The sequence below is a fragment of the Schistocerca serialis genome, chromosome 12 (assembly GCF_023864345.2).
Source record: "Schistocerca serialis cubense isolate TAMUIC-IGC-003099 chromosome 12, iqSchSeri2.2, whole genome shotgun sequence".
Classification (NCBI taxonomy): Eukaryota; Metazoa; Arthropoda; class Insecta; order Orthoptera; family Acrididae; genus Schistocerca; species Schistocerca serialis.
In genome coordinates this window covers 78,426,307-78,445,779 of record NC_064649.1, presented here as the reverse complement: position 1 = coordinate 78,445,779, position 19,473 = coordinate 78,426,307, and the positions used below count along the sequence as shown (strand labels likewise).

Below are 19,473 nucleotides of genomic sequence, written 5' to 3'. Positions count from 1 at the left end.
GAAGAGATGAGAAGCATGTATGAAAATTGTTGTTTAAGGCCAACCCAAGAAAATAGGGATGCATATAGCAAAAAGAAGAAAACATACACCAAACTGATAAAAGAGACTAAATCGACATATTATGAGAACAAGATAGCAACCTCAACAAATACCACTAAGACCATATGGTCTCTCATAAATGGAAAGAGGAATGGTGTAGGTGTGGAAAACGCTGATAATAACATAATACTTGAGATAAATGGGAGGGAACTCAGGGATGCACAAAATGTCAGCAATACTTTAAACAAACATTATATTGAAGTTGTGGACAAATTTATAACTCAAAACAATACTTCCAAAATAAACACAATAAACATTCCATATGAGACAAAATGCTTATTCCTGACCCAAACCAATGAATCAGAAATTGTAAAAATAATGCATAGTCTAAAAACAAAAAACACTGAGGGACTAGATGGTATATCCCTAAAACTAATCAAATGCTGTTTACAATGGGTAGTAAACCCATTGGCCTGTCTGATAAACTAATCTATAGAAAAAGAAATATTTCCAGTGTGCCTGAAAAAGAACAAAGTAATCCCTATACACAAAGGAGGATGAAAAAAAAAAAAAAAAAAAAAAAAAAAAAAAAAAAAAAAAAAAAAAAAAAAAAAAAAAAAAAACAGGAAATTACAGACCTATAACTATTACATCTGTACTCTCTAAAATAACAGAAACCACAATAAAAGATAGAATATTAAATTTTATAAAAACATGCAATACTTTCAACGATGAACAACATGGATTCGGAAAGGGCAAATCTACCAAAAGAGCAACAGCTGAATTTGTAACACTTGTAACTAAAGCACTTAATGAACAGAAGAAAGTCTATGGTATGTTCCTGGATCTATCTAAAGCATTTGATTGTGTATTTCATGACATCCTTTTAGAAAAACTTCATTGTTATGGTATAAGGGGGAAAGCAGTAGACATCATTAAATCATTTTTGGCAAATAGAAAGCAGTGTGTAGAAATAAAGCAAAAAGTGAAAAATAATATTACAAGTGTCTTTTCAAATTTTGAAATTGTGGAATATGGAGTTCCTCAAGGATTCATCCTTGGTCCACTACCTTTCATTTTTTATGTCAATGATATGACCAAATCAGTATCTAATAGTGTAGTCATGTATGTAGACGACATTTCATTTGTTGTTACCAGTTCTACAACACATGACCTGCAAGAGAATCCCACAGAAATAAATTCAAGGAGCTAAAAATTTTAACAGTAGCATCAGTATAAATATCTACTTAAAAACTAACTGCACTGCACTGCTAGACAGAGAATATCACAAACATAATACAAGAATAAAAAATGACCATCATATAGAAGGAAGTAGGATAAAACTAACAGTTTGCCACAATGTATAAAGATGACAGAAAGTATGTCTCTTTTTGAAAGAAAATTAAAAAGACATCTGATCAATATTTGCCCTTACAGTGTTAAAGAATATCTTAAAATAGAAAATTAAATAGTGTGTCAGTATATATTTTTTATAATGTACTTTTTATGACATTTTCTATCTTTTTGTAATTAGCAAATATATGTAACAGCCAGACTATAAATGCAATCATACATAAATTGATATATACCACTGTATTTTTCCGCTATATATATGCTAGATTTATGTAAACATGAAGTTTCCAATATCATTGTAAGATATGACCCACGGACAAATAAAGAATAAAGAATGCACGTGTTTCATCGATTGTGACAATGTTCAACAAAAAATTGTCACAGTCAGCCTTGTAAAGCACAAGTAATTCTTCACAGATGATCTTGCATTGCTCTTTAAGGTCTTGTGTTAGGCACTGATGAGGCCAGCAGGCACACACCTTTGAATACCCTGACTGGTGGACAAGGGTGTCAGCATTACCAACAGAGACGTCCTGTTGTGCAGTGAGGTGTTTCATTGTCATCCATCAATCATGTCGAATGAAAGTGTCTTCATGTTCCAACATTGCAGGAGTCACTGCTGTGTGCAGCCATTTGACATGCAGGAGATCAGACAGGTTTGCGTGACATTGTTGCAATGATGACAGATGCCTCGTCCAACGACTCACCATGCTTTTGTTCACCAGCTGGTCTTTGCAGATATTTTGCAAGTGCCTATGAATATCTGCAATGCTCTGGTTTTCTACCAAAATAAACTTAATGATATCCCTCTGCTTTGAATGCACCTCCGTTACAGACACCATTTTGAAGGCTGTGTATAGCACTGCCACAAATCGGAACTTCACGAAACTATAGGAGTTGAACTGCGAGTATTTCATAATGTTCCACAACAAATTCTGCATTTTTCAACCAAAATTTGTTGAGAAAAACATGTGTTGCATTACTTATTGAACACTTCTCTTATCTGTACAGATTTTTTGAAACGAAGAAGAAGATATTTGCATGGTATGAAGTGGGTCTCCTTATAGGTCTACCATTGTCTCTTACCAGACTGATCATGTCTGAACTTCTGTACCAGTTTGTTATATACAGCACTCTGCAGATGGCCTTTAACTCCAGCAAGGCACTGCATCATGTCACTGCTCCTGAACTGAGCCAGAATGGTTACAGCAACACTTCATGGGTATGGGAGAACTTCTGTGGCCCTTTATGCCATCTGCCTCAGTGCTGTTTAGTACATCTGAGACAACACTGAGTGAGATGTGAACAGACTTACAGCCAACTCAGAGCAATCTCTGTGAGTTGTGGGTAGAGTCTTGTTGTTGTGGAACAAGGTGGCTCTGCAATGCTTTCAGTGCTTTGTGTAGTCCGTGTTGTGATGAGCCACACCCATCGTCAGGGAGAAGGTCAGTGCTACAGGTTGCTAACTGAGCAAATTGCTCATGAGTACCATCCAATGGGGTGATTTTGGACAGTTTTGTGTTTATTTTCATCATAACTTCCATAGCTTTTGTTAGATTTAACTGTTTGTTACAGGAATGGTGGCTATACGTTTAACAAATAAAATATCCCAAAAACAGAAAATTTGTGTGTACCTCTATTTGCCTGAGCAGACAAATAAAATGTCCAAAATCACCCCATGGATAAGGGTGATTTCAGATATGTTTTTTAAATCTCTGTTCAAAATTTCAAAGTATATGGCAAAATTTGTACAAAAATTGACATTTTTTTAAAATTCTACATTCTTCCTATTTGATTTTAGTAACTTTTGACACATTTTAATGTTGTCCATCATTACAAATAGGTGATAAGTGTTCATATAATGTATTTTATACATTAAAGGTCTGTGATACCTTATTTCAATATTTCTTTTTTCTCCTCATTTAGTGCTGGTTGACCTCCCTTACAGTAAACTGTTAGAAAATTTCTTCTCTTTTCAGTCAGATTTAACAACATAGCCTTTAACTAAATATCTAATATCCAATTTAGAGAAAGGAAATCGTCAATGTTTAGCCCTCAAGATACCTCACTTCAACATTTTCTCTTCTTCTTCCTCATTTAGTACTGGCTTTCCTCCCAATCTTTTGGATGTATTTCCTACACTTTATTTTGTAGGGCTGATGTATGTACACCCTACAAATCACACGCTTTGCTACATAATAATTTGCCACACTGAATATTCTGAACAACTTTATCTAAAAGTTCCTGGTCACAATTACACCATACTTTAGCACCTTTCCTGCTTTTATACATTCTCGCCATTGTCCAAAATCGCACCACACAGTTCACAGTTCTGTAAAAACTGTCATTATTTTATAGCTTTACACAAAGAACTCAACAAACTTGTACATGAATTGTCCCAATGGTGTAGGCTACTGAGCTCAATCACAATTGCAGTTATAATACTTTCCTGCTGGTCACAACAGCAGAAAGTTTCCACTTGATGATACTGCCTGATCTTTCAACAATTAGACTGTTCATCAGATATTTACCTTGGTAAACAATCAACCAAAAATAAAAGTCATGGCATGCGATAAAACAATTTTTTGCTTAAAATAAGTGGCATGCAGAAATGAAAATGAGCAGAAATTCATTGTTGCGAAGCAGGAAATAGCAAATACACCATACTGTCTGAAACCCCCCCAGTGTCTGCAATCACCTCATTTGACATTATGTCAATAACTACTTGCCCCCATAACTGATGTGGACATAATCCGGTCTGAACCCTGGTGGCAAAAATTCTCACTTCCAGTATTTGGGCAACAAGGGGAAGATGGGTGATGACATAAAAGTTCCTGATCACCAGTCTTTGTGCCAATGTCCTGCATTAAATTCCAAACCTCTCCACAATGTTTCATGAAGTGAGGGCACATGAAACTGTTGATGGTGATACATTCATTGGATGGGGACATTAAGGTTGGCAGTCCTCTTGGCACTGTTTGAAAATAGTACGCTATGTTCCAGCATTGTGTTCCACCTTCTCCCTTCCCTTCACCCAAAACAACATGAACCAACACTGCACTGTGCAAGCACTCATCACACTAAACCACATGACACTACATATCAAGTTCGGCGAAGGCAACAGCAAACCACCTCCACTAGTATCTTGCCATAAGTGGTGATGCAGGATTCCTGCAACTGCTGTCCAACATTCACTCCTTGAGTATGGGAGTCTATTACACTGAGGTGACAAACATCATGGGATAGTAATATGCACATATACAGATGGCATTAGTATTGTGTACACAAGGTATAATCAGGTGGAGCTGTCATTTGCACTCAGACGATTCCTGTAAAAACGTTTCCAACATGATTATGGCCATACAACAGGAATCAACAGACTTTGAATGCTTTGGAGCTAGATGCGTGGGACATTACATTTTAGAAATAATTAGGGAAAACAATATTCTGAGATACACAGTGTCAAGAGTGTTCTGAGAATACGAGATTTCTGGCATTGCCTTTCACCAAGGACAAGCAGTGGCTGAAGGCCTTCACTTAATGAACGAGAGCAACAGCATTTGCATAGAGCTGTCAGTGCTCACAGACAAGCAACACTGTGTAAAATAAATACAGAAATCAATGTGGGAGATACAATAAATGTAGCCATTAGGATAGTGCAGCAAAATTTGTTGTTAATGGGCTATGGCAGCAGACGACCGATGTGTGTGCCTTTGCTAATACACTACTGGCCATTAAAATTGCTACACCATGAAGATGACATGATACAGACACGAAATTTTACCGCCAGGAAGAAGATGCTGTGATATGCATATGATTAGCTTTACAGAGCATTCACACAAGGTCGGTGCCAGTGGTGACAACTACAACGTGCTGACATGAGGAAAGTTTCAAACCGATTTCTCATACACAAACAGCAGTTGACCGGCGTTGCCTGGTGAAACATTGTTGTGATGCCTCGTGTAAGGAGGAGAAATGCGTACCATCACGTTTCTGACTTTGATAAAGGTTGGATTGTAACCTATCATGATTGTGGTTTATCGTATCGCGACATTGCTGGTCGTGTTGGTCAAGATCCAATGACTGTTAGCAGAATATGGAATTGGTGGGTTCAGGAGGGTAATACGGAACACTGTGCTGGATCCCAATGGCCTCGTATCACTAGCAGTCAAGATGACAGGCATGTTATCCGCATGGCTGTAATGGATTGTGCAGCCACATATCTATCCTTGAGTCAACAAATGGGGCGTTTGCAAGACGACAACCATCTGCACGAACAGTTCGATGACGTTTGCAGCAGCATGGACTATCAGCTCGGAGATCACAGCTGCGGTTACCCTTGACACTGCATCACAGACAGGAGCGCCTGTGATGGTGTACTCAACGACAAACCTGGGTGCATGAATGGCAAAACATCATTTTTTCGGATGAATCCAGGTTCTGTTTACAGTATCATGATGGTCACATCCATGTTTGGCGACATCACAGTGAACGCATATTGGAAGCGGGTATTCATCATCACCATACTGGCGTATCACCCAGTGTGATGGGGTGCCATTGGTTACAGTTCTCAGTCACCTCTTGTTCGCATTGACGGCACTTTGAACAGTGGACGTTACATTTCAGATGTGTTACGACACATGGCTCTACCCTTCATTTGATCCCTGTGAAACCCTACATTTCGCCACCGGGGCGGCTGAGCGGTTCTAGGTGCTACAGTCTGGAACTGCGTGACTGCTACGATCACAGGTTCGAATCCTGCCTCGGGCATGGATGCGTGTGATGTCCTTAGGTTAGTTAGGTTTAAGCAGTTCTAAGTTCTAGGGGACTGATGACCTCAGAAGTTAAGTCCCATAGCCCTCAGAACCATTTGAACCATTTTTGAACCCTAAACTTCAGCAGGATAATGCACGACCACATGTTGCAGGTCCTGTATGGGCCTTTCTGGATACAGAAAATGTTCGATTGCTGCCCTGGCCAGCACATTCTCCAGATCTCTCACCAATTGAAAACGTCTGGTCAATGGTGGCTGAGCAACTGGCTAGTCACTATACGCCAGTCACTACTCTTGATGAACTGTGGTATCATGTTGTAGCTGCATGGGCAGCTGTACCTGTACACGCCATCCAAGCTCTGATTGACTCAATGCCCAGGCATATCAAGGCCGTTATTACGGCCAGAGGTGGTTGTTCTGGGTACTGATTTCTCAGGATCTATGCACCCAAATTGCGTGAAAATGTAATAAGATGGCAGTTCTAGTATAATATATTTGTCCAATGAATACCCGTTTATCATCTGCATTTCTTCTTGGTTTAACAATTTTAATGGCCAGTAGTGTGTAGCTTGACATCACCTGCAGTAACTGTCTTGGGCTTGTGATCATATCGGTTGGAGCCTAGTTGGCTGGAAAGCTGTGGCCTGGTCAGATGAGTCCTGGTTTCAGTTGGTAAGAGCTGATTGTAGGTTTTGTGTGTGGCACAGAGCTCACAAACTCACAGACCCAAGTTGTCACTAGGCACTGTGCAAGCTGGTGGTGGCTCCATATTGGTGTGGGCTGTGTTTTCATGGAATGCATTGGGTCCTCTGGTCCAGCTGAACTGATCATTGACTGAAAATGGATGGGTTTGGCTGCTTGGAGACCAACAGCAGCCACTCATGGATGCTATGTTCCCAAACAACTATAGAACTTTTATGGATGACAATGTGTCATGTCACTGGGCCCCAACTGTTCGCAACTGGTCTGAAGAACATTCTGGACAATTTGAGCGAATAATTTGGCCAACCAGATCACCTGACCTGAACCCCACTGAACATTTATGGAACATAATCAGGAGGCTAGTTTATGCCCAAAATCCGGAAATTGTGGACGGCTATAGAGAAACCGTGGCTCAATATTTCTGCGTGGGACTACCAGTGACTTGTTGAATCCGTGCTACATCAAGTTGCTGCACTATGTCAGGCAAAAGAAGGTCCAACACAATATTAGGAGGTATCCCATGATTTTTGACACCTCAATGTATGAGTATGTTGATTACTGCACAAGGTATAAAGTATCTTTGAGAAATTTGCATTGGCAGAATAATGAGGTGAGGTGTCCCTAGCTGCTTTCCAGTGTCTCCTTACCTTGACCTGTTCTTGCAGTCTTTTTATTTCCTCCTGGGCCTCGTCTCTGTGGTTTGTCGCTTGACTCCCTTGGTCCTGCACCGGTTTTGCCAGTTCCTGCGTGCTGCCATCTACTTGACTGCTTTTATCCTCCGACATCCTGTGATGAATCAGATGGAACAATAGTAAAGTGATGTGCCAAATTACATGAAACTTAGCCAATGTTTAGTACACATTACAAGGCACAAAAGTGAGGGCTACACAGAAAGTGGCTTTCATTTTCATGTAGGGAGGGAAATGCTAGAGTGGGGACAGAGTGGCATGGACAGAATATGTGTTTTACTGCTTCATACAACAGGTAAGTGCTTTAAGAGATGTGACAACAGCAAAGCCACAATGTTCCTGTCACCTGCAGCAGTTATTCAAAGTGAGAATTGCTAGTGAAACCCTAACCAAATGTGAAGCTTATAATTATGAGGGAAGTAGCCCAGTTTGAATGGTTAAAAACATATGAAAACTGGTTTGCAATATGTAGATTTCACTGTTCTACCACCATGAAGACAATTTATCAGCTGGCACTTAGAATCACTGCAAATTTTGGGGAGAGACAAATCAGAAAGTTGACATATTTTGTATATTTCTGTTCAATAATGTCATGTGGAATAATGTTCTAGGATAGTTCATCTTTAAAAAAGAAAGTCTTCATTGCTCAAAAATAAAAAAAAAATAAAAATGCAGTAAGAATAATATGTGGTGATTGCCCACAGTTGTCTTGTAGACACCTATTTAAGACATTGGGCATTATGACTTCTGCTTCACAGTATATTTATTCCCTTATGAAGTTTGTTGGAAATAATCCACTGCAGTTCAAAAGGAACTATGACATACATTATTACAATAACTGAAGGAGAAATGACATTCATTACTCCACATTAAGGCTGTCTTTAGCACAAAATGGGGTGCACAATATCACAAATAAAATTTTTCGTAACTCACTCAGTGACATACGAGATGCTACCCAAAATATCTGAAAAAATTCATTGTACCTGTCAAACCAGTAGCACTACAACATTCTGCCACTAGATGTCTCGAGGTACACAGCCTAGCTACTGTGGCAAAATGTCGTGTTGTCTTTGGCGCATGCAGTTGTGAGTTGTAGTGGTGTGTATCAGGACAAAGCTCAACAAGTTTACACCAATGTAAAGTCAATGCTGGTCATTTTTTTATATTTGGGGAATAGTACATAAGGGGTTTGTTCCACCTGATCCAACTAGCAACAGGCAGTTTTACTGCAAGGTTCTGACATGAGCGACGGAAAACATTCAGTGTAAATAGCCAGAGTTGCGGAGAAAGAAAGACTTGTTAGTACATCATGACAATGCACCTGTGTACACCTGGCTCATTATGGAAGAATTCCTGGCCAACAAACAAAATAGCAATGACCCACCACTCTCCCTACTCACCAGATGTAGCCCTGTACAACTTCTACCTGTTACTAAAGATGAAATTCGTATTGAAAAAGTGATGTTTTGACTTGATTGAAGATATCCAAGGGGAATCACAATGGGTCCTGAACACCCTTCACCCTTCAAACTTCCAGGAGTGGTTTCATAGATGAAAACAATGCTGGGATCATTTCATGCATGCCAAAAGTAGCTAGTCTGGAGGTGACATAGGACATTAGGATGTAAGTATAGTTTTCTGATTTTTAGCAGGAAATTCTTGGATATTTTTGGTAGCACCTCATAAAAGTCTGACAAACAGCAAAGTAAAATTTGAAAACAAACTGAAAAGGTTTCTCCTTGACTGCTCCTTCTATTCCACAGAAGTATTTCTGTTATTTTAATATGTAAAAAGTAGTGGGTAGGAAACAGTAACTAACATCTGCTCATTTAACATAATAATAATAATAATAATAATAATAATAACAGTAACAATAACAACAACCACAATAATAATAATAATAATAATAATATCCAACATGCTAAATAATACAAATTATGGATACAATATCACTGGAACATACCCACACAAAATCACACATTTGCTATACATGGATGATCTAAAACTACTCGCAGCAACAAATCAACAACTCAACCAATTACTAAAGATAACAGAAGTATTCAGCAATGATATAAATATGGCTTTTGGAACAGACAAATGTAAGAAAAATAGCATAGTCAAGGGAAAACACACTAAACAGGAAGATTACATATTGGATAACCACAGTGACTGCATAGAAGCAATGGAAAAAACAGATGCCTATAAATATCTAGGATACAGACAAAAAATAGGAATAGATAATACAAATATTAAAGAAGAACTAAAAGAAAAATATAGACAAAGACTAACAAAAATACTGAAAACAGAATTGACAGCAAGAAACAAGACAAAACTATAAATACTTATGCTATACCAATATTGACCTACTCATTTGGAGTAGTGAAATGGAGTAACACAGACCTAGAAGCACTCAACACACTTACATGATCACAATGCCACAAATATAGAATACATCACATACATTCAGCAACTGAAGGATTCACATTAAGCAGAAAGGAAGGAGGAAGGGGATTTATCAACATAAAAAACCTACATTATGGACAGGTAGACAATTTAAGAGAATTCTTTCTAGAACGAGCAGAAACTAGCAAAATACACAAAACAATCACTCATATAAATACATCGGCTACACCACTGCAATTTCATAACCACTTCTACAACCCTTTAGATCACATAACATCAACATATACGAAGAAAGTAAATTGGAAAAAGAAAACACTACATGGCAAGCACCCGCATCATCTAACACAGCCACACATCGATCAAGACGCATCCAACACATGGCTAAGAAAAGGCAATATATACAGTGAGATGGAAGGATTCATGATTGCAATACAGGATCAAACAATAAACACCAGATATTACAGCAAGCATATTATTAAAGATCCCAATACCACAACAGATAAATGCAGACGCATCCAACACATGGCTAAGAAAAGGCAATATATACAGTGAGATGGAAGGATTCATGATTGCAATACAGGATCAAACAATAAACACCAGATATTACAGCAAGCATATTATTAAAGATCCCAATACCACAACAGATAAATGCAGACTTTGCAAACAACACATAGAAACAGTAGATCACATCACAAGCGGGTGTACAATACTAGCAAATACAGAATACCCCAAAAAACATGACAATGTAGCAAAAATAATACATCAACAGCTTGCCTTACAACATAACTTATAAAACAACACGTTCCCACATACAAGTATGCACCACAAAATGTACTGGAGAATGATGAATACAAATTATACTGGAACAGAACCATTATAACAGATAAAACAACACCACATAACAAACCTGACATCACACTCACCAATAAAAAGAAGAAATTAACGCAACTAATCGAAATATCCATACCCAATACAACAAATATACAAAAGAAAACAGGAGAAAAAATTGAAAAATACATCCAACTGGCTGAGGAAGTCAAGGACATGTGGCATCAGGATGAAGTTGACATTACACCAATTATACTATCAACTACAGGAGTCATACCACACAATATCCACCAGTACATCAATGCAATACAGCTACATCCAAACTTATATATACAACTACAGAAATCCGTAACTATTGATACATGTTCAATTACCCGAAAGTTCCTAAATGCAATATAACATATACCGTACAGTTAAAAGGAAGTCACGCTTGATCAAGGTCCGCGTCACTTTCCATTTTTGACCAGACATAACGTCTGAGAAAAGAAAGAATGAATAATAATAATAATAACAATAACAAAACAAAAGAAGAACTTGTATTTGTTCAGCACATAGTCATTAATTTGCGATGTGAATGTAAAATGACTCATTCCACATCATTACAGATTATTGTGCAAATGATCCAAGGAACATGAAAGTAACTAACTAACTACGTAACTAATCAATGCTCAAAGGTTGGTGAATATGAAGACTACAGAAGCACAAGCCACAGGAGAAACAACACTGAATAACAGAAAATTATGACCAGTAGATGCATAAGAGTTATACCTGAGCTGTTATGTGTCAAAAAGCTAAACATTAGCTTGGAACAATGGATGTTAACAAATGTGATAGTTACAGTCATGTTTGCAAGTTTTTGTGTTGTCATGTGTCCTCTTACTTATCATCAAAGTGCAAATGTCGAGTTACAATAAAATAATTAAAACACAGCAGGCTGGAACAGCTCATGGCAAAGATCTGGATCATATGATCACTGTGCCTTTTGCTATTGGATTGTAGCAGTGCCAATTCACTAAAACTGATGTAGCATCCCCAAATGTTGCCCTTGTTAAGTGTGCATGCTGTTCCATTCCAGTCTGTTTTAATCCCTTCATTATAACTCTACATTTGTACTTAAATGATAAATAGTAGAAGAATGTATACCACAGCACCTTAAATTTTGGGAAACATGTCTCTGTAAGAACTGGACATGTTTACATATACAGGGTGGTCCATTGATAGTGACCAGGCCAATTATTTCAGGAAATAAGCATCAAATGAAAAAACTACACAGAACAAAACTCGTCTAGCCTGAAGGGGGAAACCAGATGGCACTATGGTTTGCCCACTAGATGGCGCTGCCATAGGTCAAACGGATATCAACTGCATTTTTTCAATAGGACCCCCATTTTTTATTACATATTTGTGTAGTACGTAAAGAAATATGAATGTTTTAGTTCGACCACTTTTTTTGCTTTGTGATAGATGGTGCTGTAATAGTCACAAACATATAAGTAGGGTATCATGTGGCATTCCGCCAGTGTGGACGTTATTTAAGGAAACAGGAAGTGTTCAGCCACATGTGAAACATCAACCACGACCTGCAACAAATGATGATGCCCAAGTAGATGTTTTAGCTGCTGTCGCAGCTAATCCGCACATCAGAAGCAGACAAATTGTGATACATTACACGTGTTAAAATGGACCGTTTACCAATTGCAGAAAAGGTCGACATCATGTTGATGTATGGCTACTGTGATCACAATGCCCAATGGGCATGTGCTATGTATGCTGCTCGGTATCCTGGACGACATCATACATGTTTCCAAACTGTTCGCCGGATAGTTACGTTATTTAAGGAAACAGGAAGTGTTCAGCCACATGTGAAACATCAACCACGACCTGCAACAAATGATGATGCCCAAGTAGGTGTTTTAGCTGCTGTCGCAGCTAATCCGCACATCAGTAGCAGACAAATTGCGCGAGAATCGGGAATCTCAAAAACGTCGGTGTTGAGACTGCTACATCAACATCGATTGCACCTGTACCATATTTCTATGCACCACGAATTGCATGGCAATGACTTTCAATGTCATGTACAGTTCTGCCACTGGGCACAAGAGAAATTATGGGACAATGACAGATTTTTTGCACACCTTCTATTTAGCGATGAAGAGTCATTCACCAGCAGTGGTAACGTAAACTGGCATAATATGCACTATTTGGCAACGGAAAATCCACAATGGCTGGGACAAGTGGAACATCAGCAGCCTTGGCGGGTTAATGTATGGTGCGGCATTATGGGTGGAAAGATAATTGGCCCCCATTTTATTGATGGCAAGCTAAATGGTGCAATGTATGCTGATTTCCTACGCAATGTTCTAGCCATGTTACTACAAGATGTTTCACTGCATGACAGAATGGCGATGTACTTCCAACATGATGGATGTCTGGCACATATCTCGAGTGCGGTTGAAGCAGTATTGAATAGCATATTTCATGAAAGGTGGATTGGTTGTCGAAGCACCATACCATGGCCCGCACATTCACCGGATCTGACATCTCCGGATTTCTTTCTGTGGGGAAAGTTGAAGGATATTTGCTATCGTGATCCACTGACAACACCTGTCAACATGTGTCAGCGCATTGTCAATGCATGTGCGAACATTACAGAAGGCGAACTACTCGCTGTTGAAAGGAATGACATTGCACGTATTGTCAAATGCATTGAGATTGATGGACATCATTTTGAGCATTTATTGCATTAATGTGGTATTTACAGGTAATCATGCTGTAACAGCATGCATTCTCAGAAATGATAAGTTCACAAAGGTACATGTATCACATTGGAACAACCGAAATAAAATGTTCAAATGTACGTACGTTCTGTATTTTAATTTAAAAAACCTACCTGTTACCAACTGTTTGTCTAAAATTGTGAGCCATATGTTTGTGGCTATTACAGTGCCATCTATTACAAAGCGATAAAAGTGGCCCAATTAAAACATTCGTATTTCTTTGCGTGCTACACAAATATGTAATGAAAAATGGGGGTTCCTATTTTAAAAAAACGCAGTTTATATACATTTGACCTATGGCAGCGCCATCTAGCGGACCAACTATAGTGCCACTGGTTTCTCCCTTCAAGCTGGACGAGTTCCGTTCTTTGTAGTTTTCTTGTTTGATGCTTATTTTGTGAGATATTTGGCCCAGTCACAATCAATGGATCACCCTGTATACTATGTGACCAAAAATATCAAGACACCTACCAGTGACACTAATATTGGTTGTGTCCTCCTTTTACCTTAGAGCACTTTCAACAATGTGTCTGCATGCCTGTGGGGAAATTGCAGCCCATTTTTCCTCAAGAGCCAAAACCAGTTAATCATGCTAGACACTGGTATCTGGGGCAAAATCAGTGTTCTAATGCAGGTGTTCTACTGGATTCAGGTTGGGACTCTGGGCAAGCCAGCCCAATCAGGAATGTTATTGTTTCACAGATGCTGTGTTGTGATAGGGTATATTGTGTGGTGATATAAAATGGCTTCATGTTCAAACTGATCCTCTACTGTACACAGTACCAAATGCTGTAAAATATGTACCCACCTCTTTACATTTAGCATATTCTTAAGTACAATAAGGGGATCACACCCTAACCACAAATAACACCTCCATATCTTAACATCACCTCCTCTATATTTCACTGTAGACAGAACATGTGATGGTAGGTAACATTCTACATAATCACAATGCTCCAAATATTCTCAATTGGGGAGATGTCTGGTGACCTTGCTGGTCAAGGTAGGGATTGCCAAACATGAAGACAAGCAGTAGAAACCCTCACCATGTGCAGGTGGGCATTATTTTGCCAAAATGTAAGCCCAGGATGTCTTGAAGATGATGAAACAAGGCATAGACTATCATTGAGATACTGCTGTGCTGTAAGGGTGCTGCAGATGACAACAAAATGGCACCGAGGCCATCATTCCTGGTTGTAGTAGTAGTAGTAGCTTTATTCATCCGTAGGTCTCTTTTTACTAGGATTTAGGATATGTGAAAGTATTTACAAATTTAGATCAATTTAAAATAAGCTAATTTGTATACACATATATTTACAGACTTCTAGTTAGAGACAATCATTAGATTTACTTCTGGTATACAATACTTTTTTTGACAAATAACTTATTAAATAATGTAATGCCACATTGTTCACTCATATTTCACTGTCAGTCACTGCACACACTAGATATTCTATTATCATTATTATTAATATTTATTTGTATAACATTTTTTATCAAACCCCTACTCTGTTTTAGCTAAGTAATCCTTTAATGTATAAAATGTATTGCATAACAGGCACTTTTTAGCTGCCCTTTTTAAATAAGTGTATTTTGGCAATTTCTTTAATCTCTTTTGATAATTTATTGTACAGTTTTATTCCTTGGTAGAAAATGCTGTTTTGAGTTTTATGTTTATTTTTTTTTGGTAAATGTAAGTTGACTCTATCTCTTGCTGCATGGTCATTGACAGAGTTGTTTGTGCAGTAATTACCAATGTTATTTTTGATGTGTACAACTGACCGGTAAATGTATTCACATGGAGCAGTTAAGATCCCCAGTGTTCTGAACAGATCTTTTCAATGAGCTCGACTAGTATTTTTGGTTATTATTCTTATGGCTCTTTTCTGGAGTTTGAAAATTGTGTTCACATTTTGTGCATTTGTTCCCCAAAAAAGAATTTCATAGCTAAGAATTGAGTGTACATTTGAATAATATGTAACTAAAAGACACTGCATGTTACACACTGATGATAGGATTCTAAGGGCATAACATGCTGATGACATTCTGTTTGCAAGTACCTTTGTGTGTTCACACCACTTCAACTGAGAATCAATATTCATTCCTAGAAATTTTGCATTTGTTACACAGTCTATAGAGGTGCCATGTACATTTAATTTAACATTGTCATTTTTCCTCTTCAGACTGAAATTCATGGCATTAGTTTTCTTTATGTTAAATGTCATTTTATTAATTATTGACTGATCATAAACTTCCTTGAGAGTTTCATTTGCTTTCTCAGCAAGGAGTCCTCTTGTTTTCTCAGTGGCTATAATATTGCTGTCATCAGCAAAGTGGATTTTTTCACCATGAGTAACACTACTGTGAAAGTCATTGATGTATATCAGGAACAGTATTGATCCTAATGTGCTACCTTGCAGAACCCCTATATTAATGTATTTTGGTTCTGATAAGTGTTTTACTAAATGTTTAGATCTATTTCAAGTATGTGTTATCTCTACTCTTTGAGCCCTATCTGTTAGGTATGATCGAAACCAATTGTTAGCTACCCATCTTATTCCTAATGCTTCTAATTTATTTAATAGAATATTGTGTCAACTGTCAGATTTGTATTGCACAGCCATCCAGGATGTCTAGGGACATGTCCAAGCTGGCCATCAGAGCTAAGTTTGAAGTGGGATTCATCACTGGTGACAATTCTACTCCAGTCAATGAGACTCCAGGTGGAAGACATGTTTGGAGATGCCCCAGACAACAGTGAGGTACCAACCTGACTACTGCCCACCATACAACAGAAGCGATCTGGGTCTGGGGTGTGATTTCTTTTCATACAAATACCTGTTTGGTTGTCATTCATGGTTCCTGTACAGCACAACGGTAGATTGACAATATTCTATGCCCTGTTTTGTTGCATTTAATGACAAGCTATCCTGAGCTTACATTTCAACAAGATAATGCTGCCTGCAGATGGCGAGAGTTCCTACTGCTTGTCTTCATCCTTGCCAAACCTTGCCTCAGTCAGCAAGGTCGCCAGATCTCTTCCCAGCTGAGAATGTTTGGAGCACTATGGACAGGGCCCTCAACTGGCTCAGGATTTTGACAATCTAATGCACCACAGTAAAGGAATTTTGTTAATGGATTTTATTGAACTTTGAACTGACATTAAATTCTGAAGCCTACTGTTGCACATTAAGACATCCGAAGTGTGTAATCCAAAACCAGTGTCAGAGTTGCTCAATTGCAAATGTTGAGTTTTTGCATGTAAATGTTCAGCCACTCTGCATGATTTCAGTTCAAATTTGCCATTTTGAAATATTCACCCTTTAACTCAGACTTGGCTTCAAGTGATTTCCATGCCTACTTATAACTCGAAATGGTTTGACTGTGATGGATTTCAAGACAGTGTCATTGGTTGGCTGGGACCTCAGACACTTGTTTTTATGCAGAGGGGATTTGTCTGCTGGTTAAGAGATCAGACAAATAATTAAATTTGAATGGGTATTAAGGGTGTACCCAACAAGGTGCAACTCTCATATTAGGGATGACAACAGAAAAGGTAGCTGTTCACTCCTAGAAAAAAAAAGTCTTCACAAACCAATCTCATATCCTCAAAAATGGTTCAAATGGCTCGGAGCACTATGGGACTCAGCTGCTGTGGTCATCAGTCCCCTAGAACTTAGAACTACTTAAACCTAACTAACCTAAGGACATCACAAACACCCATGCCTGAGGCAGGATTTGAACCTGCGACCGTAGCAGCAGCGCGGCTCCGGACTGGAGCGCTTAGAACCGCACGGCCTCCGCGGCCGGCAATCTCATATCCTCCCCTCCCAAACATATACACATATCAATTCACTGTCGCTTCCAAAAAATCTAATACATGTAATGTGTACTGACTAGATGTAACTGTACTCAGAATCATTAGTAACAAAATCTCTAATCTATTTTATTATTCACCATTAAACTAACATAAGCTCCCCACCTTCCCACCCCACCACCTATCCCTTAGCTCAGACACTGATGGTTATTGACTAGAAAATTAATAGAAATGTGTAGATTTGAGGCTTTTCTAATACATTTCATTTAATTATAACAGTATTTATAGCCTGATAAAAGCATCCTCTTGCCCTTGGGAAGAAACAGTTACAATCAATGGCATGAGGATGCAGATGGCAATGGAAACCACTGCATTAAAGAAACATAATAATGTGTAGTCACAGAACATGTAACTTATAATTGAAAAAAAAATGTCATGATGAGTTCTCCATTTGGCATAAGATTCTGGACTAGTCCCCCTTTTGGATCTCTGGGAGGGGACTGACAAGGTGGAGGTGACCATGAGAAAAAGATGGAATAACCAATGAAAGAATAACATTCCATGAATCAGAGCATGGAATGTTAGATGCTTTATAGTGGTAGAAAAGTTACAAAATCTGAAAAGGGAAATGAAAAGGTGCAATCTAGATATAAGAGGGGCCACTGAAGTGAAATGAAAAGAAGACAGCGATTTATGCTCAGATAAATAACATCAAAAGCAGTAGGAATGGTATAACAGAAGTAGAATTTTTTATGAATAGAAAGGTAGGACAGTGAGTGAGTTACTGTGAACAGTTCAGTGATAGGGTTGTTCTCATCAAAATCAACAGTAAATCAACTCCAACAACAGTAATTCCAGTGAATATGTGGATATCAAAAGCAGAAGATGAAGAAGCAGAGAATTTATAGAGGATCTTGAATGGGTAATACAGCATGTAAATAAAGATGGAAATCTAATGATCATGAGGCATGGAACACAGTAGTAGGAGTAGGAATGGAAGAAAAAGTTACTGGAAAATATGGACGTGGTAGTAGTCCTGATGGAGGAGGAAGACTAATTGAGTCCTGCAATAAATTTCGGCTTGTAGTAGCAAATACACAGTTAAAAAATCACAATAGGAGGTGGTATATTTTGAAAAGACCTTGAGACATGGAAGATACCAGTTGCATTACATAATGGTCAACAGGGATTCTGAAATCAGATATTGGATTGTAAGGCATATCCAAGAACAGATATACACTCAGATCACAATGATGAAGAGTAAACTGAAGTACTGGGAAATGATGAGGCATGTTTTCAGCTGTGTTATGCTGTAGATACTGTGACAATTAATACCACAAATACACAGTTCTGTTGAAGAGGGATGGACATACTGAAAACAGCAGTCATTGAAGCTGGACAAGCTAATATGTTGTGGTTGTTGTGGTCTTCAGTCCTGAGACTGGTTTGATGCAGCTCTCCATGCTACTCTATCCTGTGCAAGCTTCTTCATCTCCCAGTACCTACTGCAACCTACATCCTTCTGAATCTGCTTAGTGTATTCATCTCTTGGTCTCCCTCTATGATTTTTACCCTCCACGCTGCCCTCCAATACTAAATTGGTGATCCCTTGATGCCTCAGAACATGTCCTACCAACCGATCCCTTCTTCTGGTCAAGTTGTGCCACAAACTTCTCTTCTCCCCAGTCCTATTCAATACTTCCTCATTAGTTATGTGATCTACCCATCTAATCTTCAGCATTCTTCTGTAGCACCACATTTCGAAAGCTTCTATTCTCTTCTTGTCCAAACTATTTATCGTCCATGTTTCACTTCCATACATGTCTACACTCCATACAAATACTTTCAGAAATGACTTCCTAACACTTAAATCTATACTCGATGTTAACAAATTTCTCTTCTTCAGAAATGCTTTCCTTGCCATTGCCAGTCTACATTTTATATCCTCTCTACTTCGACCATCATCAGTTATTTTGCTCCCCAAATAGCAAAACTCCTTTACTACTTTAAGTGTCTCATTTCCTAATGTAATTCCCTCAGCATCACCCGACTTAATTCGACTACATTCCATTATCCTTGTTTTGCTTTTGT

The 19,473-nt window shown here is 38.4% G+C and overlaps 1 protein-coding gene across 1 annotated transcript in view; it reads right to left on the bottom strand.

Annotated features, from left to right (window-relative positions):
- Positions 1-19,473, bottom strand: part of LOC126428435 (uncharacterized) — a 76,017-nt gene that overhangs the window by 33,775 nt on the left and 22,769 nt on the right. The window contains exon 2 of the mRNA XM_050090360.1: positions 7,516-7,654. Within this exon, the coding sequence (XP_049946317.1) occupies positions 7,516-7,653 (138 nt within the window). The 5' untranslated portion in view covers position 7,654. The remainder of the gene's footprint in view (positions 1-7,515; positions 7,655-19,473) is intronic.